At 35.8% G+C, this 14,714-nt stretch overlaps 2 protein-coding genes across 7 annotated transcripts in view; both read left to right on the plus strand.

Moving 5' to 3' along the window:
• The window catches only part of limch1a (LIM and calponin homology domains 1a), a 74,191-nt gene that overhangs the window by 38,094 nt on the left and 21,383 nt on the right, over positions 1-14,714 (plus strand). For 5 of the 6 annotated variants that reach the window (XM_073841744.1, XM_073841747.1, XM_073841748.1 and 2 more), the window contains exons 9-15: positions 6,694-6,723; positions 8,286-8,418; positions 8,501-8,658; positions 8,757-9,225; positions 10,524-10,848; positions 12,785-12,903; positions 14,457-14,544. In XM_073841744.1, the coding sequence (XP_073697845.1) occupies positions 6,694-6,723; positions 8,286-8,418; positions 8,501-8,658; positions 8,757-9,225; positions 10,524-10,848; positions 12,785-12,903; positions 14,457-14,544 (1,322 nt within the window). The remainder of the gene's footprint in view (positions 1-6,693; positions 6,724-8,285; positions 8,419-8,500; positions 8,659-8,756; positions 9,226-10,523; positions 10,849-12,784; positions 12,904-14,456; positions 14,545-14,714) is intronic. The other variant, XM_073841745.1, reaches the window with a different exon arrangement.
• Positions 1,401-5,076, plus strand: LOC141336237 (uncharacterized). The gene is made up of 4 exons (XM_073841791.1): positions 1,401-2,028; positions 4,041-4,373; positions 4,483-4,499; positions 4,787-5,076. Exons 1-4 carry the CDS (start codon positions 1,658-1,660, stop codon positions 5,074-5,076), a joined length of 1,011 nt encoding a protein of 336 aa, XP_073697892.1. The 5' UTR covers positions 1,401-1,657.

Below are 14,714 nucleotides of genomic sequence, written 5' to 3' on the forward strand. Positions count from 1 at the left end.
AAAATACATGTTATATAAAAATATAAAATAAAAAGGTAATTGTGAGATAAAGTTTAAAATAAAATAGAAATAAATTCAAAGATATAGCCTACATTTATATTTAAGATATAAAGTTATATAAAGATATTGTTTAGTATATTCCAACTACTAGATTGATATAATTTTTCAGATGGTCCTTAAGGTGCCTATAGGCCATGTTGGAATTACCATAATTACGAGATCCCAACTTGGAAAAAGTGTTCTTGGAGTGTTTTTGGAAAAATGTCCTACTAGAACTGCAAATTTTTAACTTTTTGAGAACTCTGACTCATTCCACCTGACTGTACCAATTGGGAACAGTAAAATGTAGTTAAGCAATTAATATTCAGTTAGTCAGTTATAGCAGTTCCTATATTGTTAATGTCATAATGATGCAAAAATAATCTAAAAATGCAGCTAAACTTGCATAATGACTTTTTGTTGCTATTGCAGTTCTGTATATTGATTACACACTCATTTTGGCATTTATAGACAAGGAAAAGCATAATTCTGAATCCGAGGATGTAAACAACTCCGAGTAATATCCCAGTTTGTCATCTAGTAATTACAGTAATTGTGAAATGGCATGAACACAGCATTAGTTTCTGTCATATTTCATTATTCACATCACAGTATATGACCCCTTTAGATATTGTCTTCTTACAATCAAGCGGTAATATTTGGTCCAGCAATATGAAGTAAACAGACACACTATTACAAACACTGCTTGCTGAGGATTGCCTGCTCTCAGAAACCAGTTCTCAGGAAATTTTGTTTATCAAATGATCTGGACATACATGCAAACTCGCCCTCACAGTGCGTTGGAGTTTGGGAATGTGTGTAGTGATCTTAGCAGTGATCCTGCATTTCTAGGGCATGTTGGTTTCATCTCACTTGGTTTAGAAACTGGAGGACTCGTGCCTTGAGAGACTGTTAGCATGTTGCTAACGATGGTAGCACCAATGAATGATTGCTTGAAAGAGTTCCTATTTAGACAATGAGAGCAATTGGACTTGTAGTTGTGGCTGTTAGCATGATGCTACTGTAGCACCCCTGAATAATGCTAAAACTGTTTTTTTGGCTTTTTAGGAGAGAAATGAGTTATGAATAGCTTTGAGTGAGGCGGTTAGCATGATGCTAACAATGTAGCACTCATGAATGATACTTAAAACTGCTTTTATTTGGGCTATTTAGGAGGAAACTTAGCTGTGAATGGCTTGCAGTGAGGCTGTTAGCATGATGCTAACAACTGATAGCATCATGCAATAAATTATGTGAAAACTGCACTTTTTTAGCCTGTTTAGGATATAAATTAGCTGTGAATGCATACCACGGGGGTGTTTGGACTGAAATTTATGAGTTTGACTGTGAGGAAACAGGAAGAAAGATTAAATATGTGTTTGTGCTTGTGTGAGAAAGTAATAAAGCGTGTTTCTGTTTCTTTTGAGTAACTGCAATGCAGTTGCTTTGGTTCCCACTGGACTGCATCGTTCCTTGCCTGTATCTGCATTCTCTGTCCTTCCCCCTCATTTTTTTTCTTTTCTGTCTCTGACTCATTGTTTCTCTGTTTCCTTTCACGCTTCGTACATTATGAACTAACATACTCAGTGGACATGCAAATCCTGAGCCTCCTCCCATCATGCCACCTGAAGCTCCGAACCCTGTTATGTTTGACCTTAAACGCCCTTTGACCTCCACCGAGCGCAAAGTGCTGGAGGATGAGCTGGCTGAGAAAGCGAAGGATGAGAGGGACAATGATGAAGAGGATGAGGAAGAAGAGAGACAACCCAATATAGAAAAGGATGACATGCTAGCTCGTAGAACAGGAGCATATCAGAAGGCAGCAAGCGGGACCTCCTTTAACAGATTCCTCCCGCAGCCAGGTTCCAAGAGAGAGGATGCTACAGCAGCTTCCTTAGCCCAGAAAGGAAAAATGGGCTTGAGCGGAGACAGAGATCCTCAATATTTGGAAAGAAACATAAAGACAAAGAGAACCATGATTGGACAGAGGTGACAAGCAAGACTAACTGTTGCAAACTTCTATTGGATGATAATGCATGAGTCCGTGCATGCCGTGGTGGAAAAGCTCATTTTGAGCATGATATTTATATTTTAGTAGTGTTACTGTATCTAAGGAAAGCATGACTTTTAGCTTTGCTCATACTTGGTTAGGGGGTTACTGCACCATTTATGCTAAAAAGACATACCTTGTTGACGAGTGTTGTTACTAAGTGATTGAATTTTAAAATTGTAGGGATCCACCAAAATGAAAAATTCTGATGATACGATAAACCTGATTATTTCCAGTAAATTGCTGAAAAATTCTGTACTGGCTACATAAATTAAAAACTTGAATCATTTATTTTAAATTCTGTAAATGAATTTAGACATAACGTTATTATGTATAATATGGAAAATTTGCTTCATAATTAAAATTTTCAGATTTTTTGCTTACCCCCATGTCATTCAAGATGTCTTTGGAAAAAGAAATTAAAGTTTTTGAGGAAAACATTCCAGGATTTTTCTCCATATAGTGGACTTCAACGGGTTGAAGGTCCAGATTGCAGTTTCAGTCCAGCCAAGAACTAAACACAAATGCACTAGCTCTGCATCCACAACACTTTGGAAAAGTTGAAGTTAAGTGTTTACAAAGCAAATATGCAAAATAAGTCAAACGCACCTTACAAAGAAATGTAAAAGAGCAATGTAGGACGATTTTAAAATTGGAGAAGAAAATGCGATGAAGTTTTTTGCCCTACTCTACCTTTCTGAACTGAGTACACAGACGAAGAACTAACCGCACGTGATTACGTAATGCACACAGTTGTAGACGTGCATCACAGAGCTAAGTGCAAGATCAGCATTTGTGATTAAAACGTATATCAATGTTTACATTTTTTAGAAAATGACGTTTTAGAAAAGGATCGTTTTGCTCTCTTATTCCTCGGCTGGGATCGTGTAGAGCTCTTTGAAGCTGCATTGAAACTGAAATTTGGACCTTCAACCCATTGATCCTCATTGAAGTCCACTATATGGAGAAAAATTCTAGAATGTTTTCCTTAAAAACCTTAACTTCTTTTAGCCTTTTTTTCCAGTAGTGAACTACCCCTCTAAATGATTTTTTTTTTAAAGAATTACTAAAAGTGTTACATGACAGCAAGTAATCAAAATATAAATACAGAGGAAATAATTCAAATATCCAAATTATTTTTGGGTTGTAGATTTAAATAAGCAGCTAGTTAAATATCTAATATTGACCAATACTTATAAATAATGAAAGGCAGACAATAAAAAAGGGGAAATAGATAGATTTACTCTGAAAGAGACACAGGGTCTTTCTAGAATCCTAGAAACAAAAATGCTTTGGCCAGTAAACAACCTCCCAGAATTCCTTAGATGCCGATTTGCAATAGCAACCACCCAGAACATCGCAGCAATGAGCTAAAAATCACTCAAACCATCTTAATGAAATAATTCACTCGAAAATTAAAATCTGACAATAATTATTCACCCTCATGTCATTCTAAACTCGTAAGACTTTTGTTCATCTGCAAAACACAAATTAAGATATTTTTTATAAAATATGAGCTATGAGCTTTCTGACCCAAAAAGTATTCTTGTAGCTTCATAAAATTAATGTTGAACCACTGATGTCACATGAACTATTTTAACAATGTCCTTACTTCTTTTCTGGGCTTTGAAAGTTTCAGTTGTGTTGCTGTCTGTGCAGGTTCGGAAAGCTCTTGGATTTCATCAAAAATATCTTAATTTGTGTTCTGAAAAATGAAGGTCTTATGGGTTTGGAACGACATGATGGTTAATAATTAATGACAGAATTTAAATTTTGGGGTGAACATTTCCCTTTAAAGAAAATTTCTTTTTTTGTTCCTAGAGAATGTATGTGTGCGTTTGGTTTTAACCTGCTTGCTTTAAGTTTTGCCTTAGAAATTATTGTGCTTTCGCTATATCACCTGATTTTTTTTATTTTCCAAGTTAGTTATCAGCATATGCTGTTTTGACAGAAATGAACCAGTTGAAGTACCAAAGACACCTGTTGCAGTTGCTGTAGTCACAGAAAAGAGCCCTGACATTGTACGTTCGTCTGATGCCAATGCTAATGCCAATCACTCTGGCAATGATGCTGATGAATGTGGGGATGACGATCAACTGCCAGATTTTGAGAAGGATGACATGCTTGCACGAAGGACTGGATCTTACCAAAAGCCAAGTGCAGGACAGACTTTTAATGCTTTCCTGCCCAAACCTGGTGGTGTCAAACATAAAATCACCCCTGTCGGTGTATCACAGTCAAGCCTCAACCCAAGAGAACAAGAGACGGCCCCGTCTCTGGACAGGTTGGGACCCTTTTGGGAATGAAGCGTTTGCTTCTGAATGCTGCTTTTGTGGTGTCCATGTAATGGAGGTTGTTTAAATTAGTATTTAATTAATACCATGGGTTTTTAGATGTGGTTTTGAGCTTGGTGTGTGCGGTTGATTTTCAGAGTTTTCCAGAGAAGAGATGAATGACTTGTGCATCAGTGATTTTTGGTGGCTATTTTGTGTTTACTAATATATGTGACTGGCTTGGAGTTTCTGCACAGAACTGAATTATTCTCTTTGTTTCTAATCTAATATATATATTCTGATATATTGTTTATGTGTGTATTACTCAGTCGTCAAAACAAGCACCCAGTTGACACCCCCTTTGCATTTTAATTTTTGTTTGCACGTGTTTTCTCTGTTCTCTCTGGCGGTTTGTCTTTTGTAGTCAGAGAACAGAGCTTCAGCCTCCCTTTCATAGCCCTGCTTTGCTTTAGTAACCATGGCAACTTTCTCAGCTTCACCCTTAGCTCTGTGGCCCCGCCCCCAAGAGATGCTGAGGACACGCCTAGGAAGTGCCCTCAGATGATGGACAGGCAGGAGGCGGGCTCTGTGGGTGTGGTGGGACATGAAAGTCTTATTAAAGATGAGACTATTACCAAAAGCCCCTCCCCCAGACCTCACCAACCCTCACGTCGCCCCCTTTGGCAGGAAGATGATGATCTCCCCCCAATGTGAGAAATCACTTTTAGGACCAATTTATTAGTTTTGAAAACAGCTCTGGTTGAAATGTATTTCTGCATGGAAAGCGATTGTGTCTCATGCCTGTATCTGTTTTATCACTGTTTCACTCTACTTTGCTCATTGGTTATACTTAAAGGATTAGTTCACTCCTGAATTAAAATTTCCTGATAACTTACTCACACCAGTGTCATCCAAGATGTTCATATCTTTCTTCCTTCAGTCGAAAAAAAGAAGGTTTTTGAGGAAAACATTCCAGGACTTTTCTCCATATTGTGGACTTCAATGGGGATCAGCAGGTTGGAGGTCTAAATGGCAGTTTCAATGTAGCTTTGCTCATGGGGCCTTCATTTGGGCCTCCACCCCCTTGATCTCCATTGAAGTCCACTATATAGATAAAAATCCTGCAATGTTTTCCTCAAAAACCCAAATTTCTTTTCGGTTGAAGAAAGAAAGACATGAACATCTTGGGTGACATAGGTGTGAGTAAATAATCAGGAAATTTTACATCTGGAGTGAACTAATTCTTTAAAGGTGCTGTAATGGATTGTATTAGTGAAAAACAGGCATTTTAAAAGAGTTTTTAATAGTTTAGCATAGCTTACATGTCATTAGAAGGAGGAATTTGGAAAGAGCAGTTGGTTTAATGCACTGACTGACCCTGATATCACAAATACACTTACAGCACCTTTTAAGACGATATGAAATGCTGTGAACTCATTTTACTGACATGTTTTGTGAAATCAGATTAGGAAAGTACATTACAACACACACACATCTATTTATTTATCTTGATCTTTGTGTGTGTGTAATATAGTGAGGCAATGTTTTTTTTTTAGGGGTAATAAAAATGTTTTATACAGTGGTGGTATTTTCAGCAGCTAAAACATGTTTTTAAGTCAGTTATTTCTATCTTTTGCTGTAGTGTGTCAGTAGGAAATATCAGTTTACATTTCCAAACATTCATTTTGTCATTAATTGTAATAATCCAGTGAGATTTTTGTTTGCACAAAAAGTCTGACAACAGCCAGTACTCCACACAGAGATCTGATCTCACCATCATCCAGTCTGTCTGGAATGGCATGAAGAAACAGAACAAACTAAGACAGACTAAATCCAGGAGAACTGTGGCAACGTCTACAAGATGCTTCAAGAAACCTACCTGCAAAGCTACAGTACTGTTAAAAGTTTTAGTCACAAATGCTGTAAAATGAGGATGCTGTCAAAAATAGATTTTCTTTCTCAATTCATTTCTATAAACTAAATTAAATCAACATTTGGTGTGACCATCCTTTGCGTTTAAAGCTGCTTTGGCCCTAGGTGCACTTGCGCATATTTTTTCAGGTAGCTTTGCAGGTAGGTCTCTTGAAGCATCTTGGAGACGTTGCCACAGTTCTTCTGGATTTATAACTGATATTTCCTACTGCCACACTACAGCAAAAGATAGAAATAACACTTATAACCATTTTTATCTGGTGAAAATACTAGTGTTCTAATAATTTTGTCCACCACTGTATTTTTTTAAGTCTTTAATTAGTGTTCTATTAAGTTCAACCATTTTGATCTTTAAAGCCCAACTTTATTTATATTGTTTTTTATCCATTAATGTTCTAGATTCAGAGCTACTAGTGTTTCTGAAACGGAGTAAGTTTCTTTTTCTTTTTCACTGTCTTTCTTACTGTTTCTGCAGAACTGAGCATTTGCATGTACTGTGAACACAAGCATCAAGCAGTGTCTCTGTTCACATGCAGATACAATCATTTTCTAAATTGACATACTCTCTGCATGCATATTCAAAAGTCAAGCCTGCCCCTACACATGCATGTAATAACATATATTTGAATCTTTCTCATGGTTTGCTGTCGTTGATACTTCAGCTCCCTGTATTAAAGGAATAGTTCAGCAAAAAGAAATGAAAACTGATTCATTTACCCCTCATGTCGTTCTAAATCTATATGACTACGTGAGGCTCTTTCCCATGCATTTATAATAAACTGGAGTTTACAAGCTTCAAAAAGATGCAAATATGACATATTTGTGCACTTAATTTACATTTAATACAGTCATATGATTTGTATTAAATAATAACTAAAATGTAATATGGTATAATGATAATATGGGTTTTGAACAACATGAGGGTTTCTTGAGCAATTAAGAAATAATGTCAAGAATGTACATTTTACAGTTGAAGTCAAAAGTTTACGTACACCTAGCAGAATCTGCTCAATTATTTTATTATTTTACCAAAATAAGAGGGATCATACAAAATGCTTTTTATTTTTTATTTAGTACTAACCTGAATAAGATATTTCACATAAAAGATGTTTACATATAGTCTACAAGAGAAAACAATAGTTAAATTTATAAAAATGACCCTGTTCGAAAGTTTACATTCACTTGATTCTTAATGCTGTGTTGCTATGATCCATAGCTGTTTTTTGTTTGTTTGTTTTTTGTTTAGTGATAGTAGTTTATGAGATCCCTTGTTTGTCCCGAACAGTTAACTGGCTGCTGTTCTTCATGAAAATAGATCTCAAAATCATACAGTCATCGTTGGAAAGGGTTCAAATGTACAAAAATTATGAAAAACCAAAGAATTTGTGGGACCTGAAGGATTATTTTAAAAACAGTGGGCAGTTTTCAGGACGTTTCAGGACAAACAAGGTACAAATGAACAACTATCACCAAACAAAAACAAAAAAAAAAACACAGCTGTGGATCCATTCAGGTAAGCGTATGTAAACTTTTGAACAGGGTCATTTTTATAAATTCAACTTCCATTTTATCTAGCGGACTATATGTAAATGTCTTCTATGTGAAATATCTTATACAGATCAGTACTAAATAAAAAAATAACATGCATTTTATATGATCCCTCTTATTTTGTTAAAATAATGAACATTTAGCAGATTCTGCAAGGTGTACTTTTTCTTGTAGTTCTGTTTGTATTGTTCATGCTCCTAATATCCACGTGTTGCTCTTGCACTAACATTTCTTCCACTCAACCGTGTCATTCCTCTTTAACATCACACTGACATTTTATATATGTATGTATTTTTTATCAAGAATTTCCATCTTCGTGCCTTCAGGTCTCAGAGGAAGAGATGTGTTCTTATTTCCGATCTGGCTTTGATTGCACCTTTCCATCTTCAGCTGAAAGCGTTACACCACTTGTAAACATGTCTATTTTTGTTTGTTATTCCAAGGAGCGTGAGTTTGATTGACATGCGTGATGAAGAGGATGAGATGGCCTGCCTTCGGCCGCACAGCCAATCACGACACGAGCACCTACACAACCAGTACAACAAACTCAAAGAGGAGGAGGACCAGTGGCAGGACGTGAGTCATACAAACCCACGCAAGCATGTGTTTAATGAGCTCACATGCATAAGTGTGTACATTCTCTGGCTTCTGCGTGTAGGACTTGGCTCGCTGGAAGAATCGGAGGCGAAGTGCATCTCAAGACCTGATCAAAAAAGAAGAAGAGAGGAAGATGATGGAGAAGCTCATGACAGCGGATGGAGCATCCGGCCATCGCAGGAAGAGCATCAAGACATACAAAGAAATCGTAGAGGAGAAGTGAGACAAATTGAAATCTCTGCACTCTCCAGATTTAGTGATTATCTTAATTATCAGTCTAATATGTCACTGATATTGTATTGATCTCAATCTTTCAGGGAACGTAGGGAACAGGAACTACATGAACAATACTGTAAGGCCTCTACCCCAGAAGAGAAAGCAGCCGTGCTTCAACGCTACGCTCTCCGTTTCACCATCAGCGATGCCATATTGGAGAAACTCCAGCTCCCTAAACTGCCTTCTGCTGCTGCACCGATTCACACGTCACCTCTCCATCAGCCTGAGAAGAAGCTGACATCCACCACCCTAGTAGAAGCAGAGGTTTCAGAGCCTGAACAAGCTACCCAAACACACCACAATGTCCATGTAGACCAGAAGACTCCCCAAAAAAAGGCACCGGCACAGCCCAAAACCCCTGAACCATCACCTGCTGAGGCTACCAAAGCTCCAGAAGTCCTGTCAGCACCCACACGAGTTCCTCCAGCTCCATCGAAGCCTGTACCCCTGATCACCCCAAAACCCTACAGCCAGCCCAAATTCAGCCAAGGACTGCGCAAATCAGTGAAGGCAAGAATATCTGTCCCCCACCTATAATTTCAATAACCAGTTCATTTAAAAATTGCAAAGAACTCTTTACATATAAAAACTGGGTATTTTCGAACTTTTTTGAATATAATCTGAATTTGTAATCTGTATACTGAATGAGAAAAGGCATGATATTATAAAGACAAAATGCTTTTTACAATATTAAATTGTTGGCTTTTAAAATGTAAATATATTGTTAGTATATTTGAAGCAAAAGCATAATTATTAAAGTGAAGCTAAATGAATAAATAAATTAATAATTTTCTTTTTCCATGTACATGCATTTCCAGTCAAAAGATTTGTATTTATTTATTTTTATTTTTAAAGAAGTCTCTTCCGTTCACCAAGCCTGCATTTTGTGAAATATTTTTACTATTTAAAAACGCTGCTTTCTATTTGAATATATTTTAAAATGTAATTTATTCTGAATTTAAAACACTTATCATTTATCTGAAATAAAACACTTTTGTAACATTATACATTATTCTATTCAAACGCTTAGAGTCAGTATAACGTGTGTTTGTTTTTTTTTGGTTCTGAAAAAAAAATAGAAATTAATACTTTTGTTTGGCAAGGATACATTAAATTTATCAACAGTGATGATAAACAACATTTATAATGTTACAAAAGATTTCTATTTCAGAAAAATGCTGTTCTTCTGAACTTTCTATTCATCAAAGAAACTTAAAATTCTGCTTGGCTGTTTTCAACATAATAATAATAAATGTTTTTTGAGCAGCAAATCCGAATATTAGAATGATTTCTGAAGGATCATGTGACTGGAGTAATGATGCTAAAAATTCAGCTTTGAAATCACAGGAATAAATTACATTTTAAAATATATTCAAATAGAAAACAGTTATTTTATATTTCAGAATTTTACTGTTTTTGCTGTACTTTGGATCAAATAAATGCAGGGTTGGAAAGCAGAAGAGACTTCTTTCAAAAAACATTAAAAATCTGTTCAGAAAGTTTTGAATGTCATAAAATCTTTTTGATTTGAAATTAGATTTTTTTTAACCCCTTAAATTTTCCAGTTTAAAAGTTTAAAACCACTGGGACAATGTTTTGCCAGAATAGTTCACCAAAAAATGAAACTTGTGTCATTACTCACCCTCATATTGTCCAAAACACAACAGAAGATACAGAACAGAATCTTTCAGAATGTCCTTACATTGAATATGGATGAGACCAGTGACAGTCATAGCTATTACTAGATAACTCATTTTGTGCTCTTTTTTGAGTAATAATATTCAGCTGTGATTTTTGTTTTATTACAGAGTGATGGGCTGATACGTTTGAACGGTGACAGCGCTCAACAGGAGAGCAGAGAGAAGGATGATAGAGATTCAATGTCGTGTCCTCAAGTCAACTTCTCTTCCTCGCCTCCCAAGCCAGATGCTCAAAGTCAACAAAATGAGGAGCTATTTGTTTTAGAAGCTTCAGAACACCAGCAAAACACACAGACTGCAGTTTTTGACCAGGAGAATGAAGTCGTAAAAGAGGAAAAAGAGTGTTCTCTTAGTCCTCAGGAAGAGAAAAGAATAAAAGAAGAAAATAGCAAAGAAGACACCTCAACTACACTGACAGTGTCAGAACCAGAAGGTTAAAGATAATAATATTATATTATTAATTGTTTTCAATATTTCTAATTTTCTTATCTTATCATCAGAAATTAACATACTGACATATAATGAAGGTTTACTGTAACTTTCAAAAATCAAAAACTTATTTCCCCATATAAAAAGATAAATTTTGATAATTAAAATCTGTGATCATTTGCTCACCCTCTGAACTGTATGCAGTTCTTTCTTTTGTGGAACATTAAAGAAGATATTTAGGAAAATATCACTTTTTTTTTTTTTTTTTTTTTTTGGTCCATGCAATGGCTGTGTAGGAAGGCATCAAGGCATGTCCGAATCCAATGTCAGCTTCACGTGTTGTCTCTTAAGATACCTTCATCTGATCAATTTATTAAGGCAGCATAGATGTATCCTTCACTGCCTTTGATATCCCACAATCCTATGTGTTCCATTCCATGATGGTTAAGCTAAAAATAAAGATCTGAAAGTCGCATTTGATACCAGTTTGTGTGTAAATGTGGATGTTTCTTCTAGCAAGAAATCAGTATTATAGTAATTAAATATTAGTTTAGTTATCACCCAAGCTTGTTCTGTTTTGTTGTAGATCATTAAACCGTTACCTTGTCTCACAAGCCTGTGTGAAATCAGTTTTGTGAGGTGCCTTTATGCACAAATGCTGCCTGCAAAGTCATTGCCTGATAAGGCAGCTAGGCAACAGTCAGTAGCCTAAGATTTCGGACACAGCCATTGGAAGTCAATGGGCTCCAGTGTTGTTTGGTTCCCAACCTTTTTTAAAGTATCTTCCTTTCTGTTCCACAGAACAAAGACATGCATACAGGTTTGGAATGAATCACTTTAAGTAGCAAAAGTAGTTTAATCTTTGGCTGCTCATTGCCTAGATTAAAGGAGAAGTTCACTTCCAGAACAAAAATTTACAGATAATGTACTCACCCCCTTGTCATCCAAGATGTTCATGTCTTTCTTTGTTCAGTCGTAAAGAAATGACGTTTTTTGAGGAAAACATTTCAGGGTTTTTCTCTATATAGTGGACTTCTATGATGCCCCGAGATTGAACTTCCGAAATGCAGTTTAAATGTGGCTTCAAACGATCCCAAATGCATCTGTAAACGATCCCAGCTGAGGAAAAAGGGTCTTACCTTGCAAAACAATTAGTTATATATTTTTTTTAAATTACAATTTTTATACTTTTTAATCTCAAACGCTCGTCTTGTCTTGCTCAGCCTGAACTCTGTTTTTTCGGGTTCAAGACAGTTAGGGTATGTCGAAAAACTCCCATCTTATTTTTTCCCTCAACTTCAAAAATCATTTCAAAATGACCCTATATCACTGCAGAAGTACCAACCCAGTCTTTGCAAAGCGAACGTCCAAAGAAGATCAAACACCCTTTACAAAAAAAGTTAAAACAGCGATGTGGGGCGATTTTAAAGTTGAGGGAGAAAATGAGATACCCTAACTGTCTTGAACTGGAAAAAACAGAGTTCAGGCAGAGCAAGACAAGACAAGCGTTTGCGGTTAAAAAGTATATAAATTGTCAATTTTTTATTGTCAAGAAATTAGCTGATCATTTCGCTAGAAAAGACCCTTCTTCCTCGGCCGGGATTGTTTACAACTGCATTTGGGATCTATTGTTCAAGTTCAAACTCAGAGCACCATAGAAGTCCACTATATGGAGAAAAATCCTGAAATGTTTTCCTTAAAAAACATAATTTCTTTACGACTGAAGAAAGAAAGACATGAACATCTAGGATGAAAAGGGGGGTAAGTACATTATCTGTGATTTTTTTTTTGTTTTGGAAGTGAACTTCTCTTTTAATACACTGACACTTAGCTAACCTAACTCTTAAGTGCAAAAACATACAAATTTCTAAATAAGCAAAAATAAAATTACGAAACAATGTGTATCATTTGTATATTAACTTAGTTTTCTAATTCATCAGAAAAACAGCCAGTGCCTGACGCGATGATGAAGCGCAGCTGTGTTGTCACAACAACCATAGTGACAGAACTCACCCAGACACAACCCGTCCCACCAAATGACACGTCCAACACAGAGCAGGTGGGCCTTGATTTCTCTCTTTTTAATTTTAATGACATTCAATCATTTTGAAATACATCAGTGATTCTTAAAGGTAAAGCCTTGAGCAGACTGAAAGCAAGTTATTAGTTTAGGAGTAGTCATTTTTATTTTGTCCAACATTATTTTGTCTTTGAGCTTGATACTTTATTCTGATTGGGCCGTGTCTTTGCATTCGTGACTACTAAACTGTTTAATTGACACATAGGGCTGTCACTAATGATTATTTAGGTAATAGAGTAATCGGCCAATTATTCTAAGGATTAATCGAATAATCGGATATTTACTCGATTATTCATGCATTTGTGAATTGACAATAGCCCTATGGTTTATGATGATTTTTAATTGCTTTTAATATTACGCGCAGCTTTATTAAAAAACGGTCTAATAATGCTTTCTATGGATTATCATCAGTGTTGTTTTCGTCAACGATGACGATAACGAGACGTTGACGAGATAAAAATGGCTCATTGATGACTAAAACATGATGAGACGTGTGTGAGTTTTCGTTGACGAGACGAGAATAGACGAAAATGTTAGTGGATGGTCCGTCAGACGTTTAAAATGCATGACATTTCTGCTTATTGTGCATGCCAATTAAAACCGGAAAATATCTGCCGCTATGGCAAGCCTTTTTAGCATTAAATACTCTTTGACATACTAGTATGGCAAGCCGTTTTAGCATTCCATCCTTGTTTGTCTTTTATGTTTTAAAACATTCCTTCATTATTGTAATTATTGGTGAAAATAGTCGATCCGGAAGCTCACATTGTGTTGAAATATAGATCTGCTATTTTCAGAACTTAACTGACACTACCCAACAGCAAAATACATAGGCTACTGACCTACATTAATTTGTTAAAAGACTACTTTTTCCCCTTTTTTTGACTAAAACTAGACTAAAACCTTTTTGATTTTTCGTCGACTAAAACTAGACTAAAACCTTTTTGACTTTTCGTCGACTAAAATTGGACTAAAACTATCACATATAGAAGTGACTAAAATTTGACTAAAACTAATAACCATTTTAGTCCAAAAGACTAAGACTAAGACTAAATCTAAGATGGTTGTCAAAAACAACACTGATTATCATCTGTGTAATGTGCCACTTCCGGTATTTTGCTGGATAATCAACACAGATTTTTTCTCATTATTGAATACTCAAATTTAATTGAGGAATCGTGACAGCCCTAGACACAGATTAGTCATTTTCTATATAGCTGTGTTAGTTTTATGTCCACAGTCTTCTAAATAAAAAAATTCAGAACAAATCATGGATAAAAAATAAAACAGTATTTAATATACGTTCCTGTGTAATAAGCAAGATAATGTGCAGTCAACTAATCACTTTCTGACAGTATGTACAGCTGACTGTATATTATCCCTTATATATTTGTAAAGTATTTTTTTTCAGTGTTTTATACCTTAATACATTCAAAAAATGTCAAAGTGCTACTATGTATTCTATTGGAAACCTGCTTTTATTTCCATATTGACTGTGAAAACTGCTATGCTTTTCTTTTCATTCCCCTCAGCTTGATTCAGTCCATAATTCATGTGATGTGAGCTCAAGTGCCGAGTCAAGCAAGGCTGAACAGACTTCATGCTCACTCTCAATGACAGGTAACCTCACTTTCCACCCTACTTTAATCTCTCATAATGTGATGACCAAATGAATCCCTACTCCAACTTTCCCACTTTTTAGTTAGTCATTTACCTTCTCTAAATCCTCCTCGGTTACCTTTCTTTCTGGTTTATCTGTTTCTACTTTTTTCTCTTGCTTTTTGTCTCTT

The sequence above is a fragment of the Garra rufa genome, chromosome 6 (genome assembly GCF_049309525.1).
Source record: "Garra rufa chromosome 6, GarRuf1.0, whole genome shotgun sequence".
NCBI classification, from domain to species: domain Eukaryota; kingdom Metazoa; phylum Chordata; class Actinopteri; order Cypriniformes; family Cyprinidae; genus Garra; species Garra rufa.

Coding starts and splice junctions, on each gene's coding strand:
- LOC141336237 (XM_073841791.1), top strand. CDS start 1,658: ATGCCACCTGAAGCTCCGAACCCTGTTATGTTTGACCTTAAACGCCCT. Junction 2,029..4,040: donor AGAACCATGATTGGACAGAG/GTGACAAGCAAG, acceptor CTGTTTTGACAG/AAATGAACCAGTTGAAGTAC.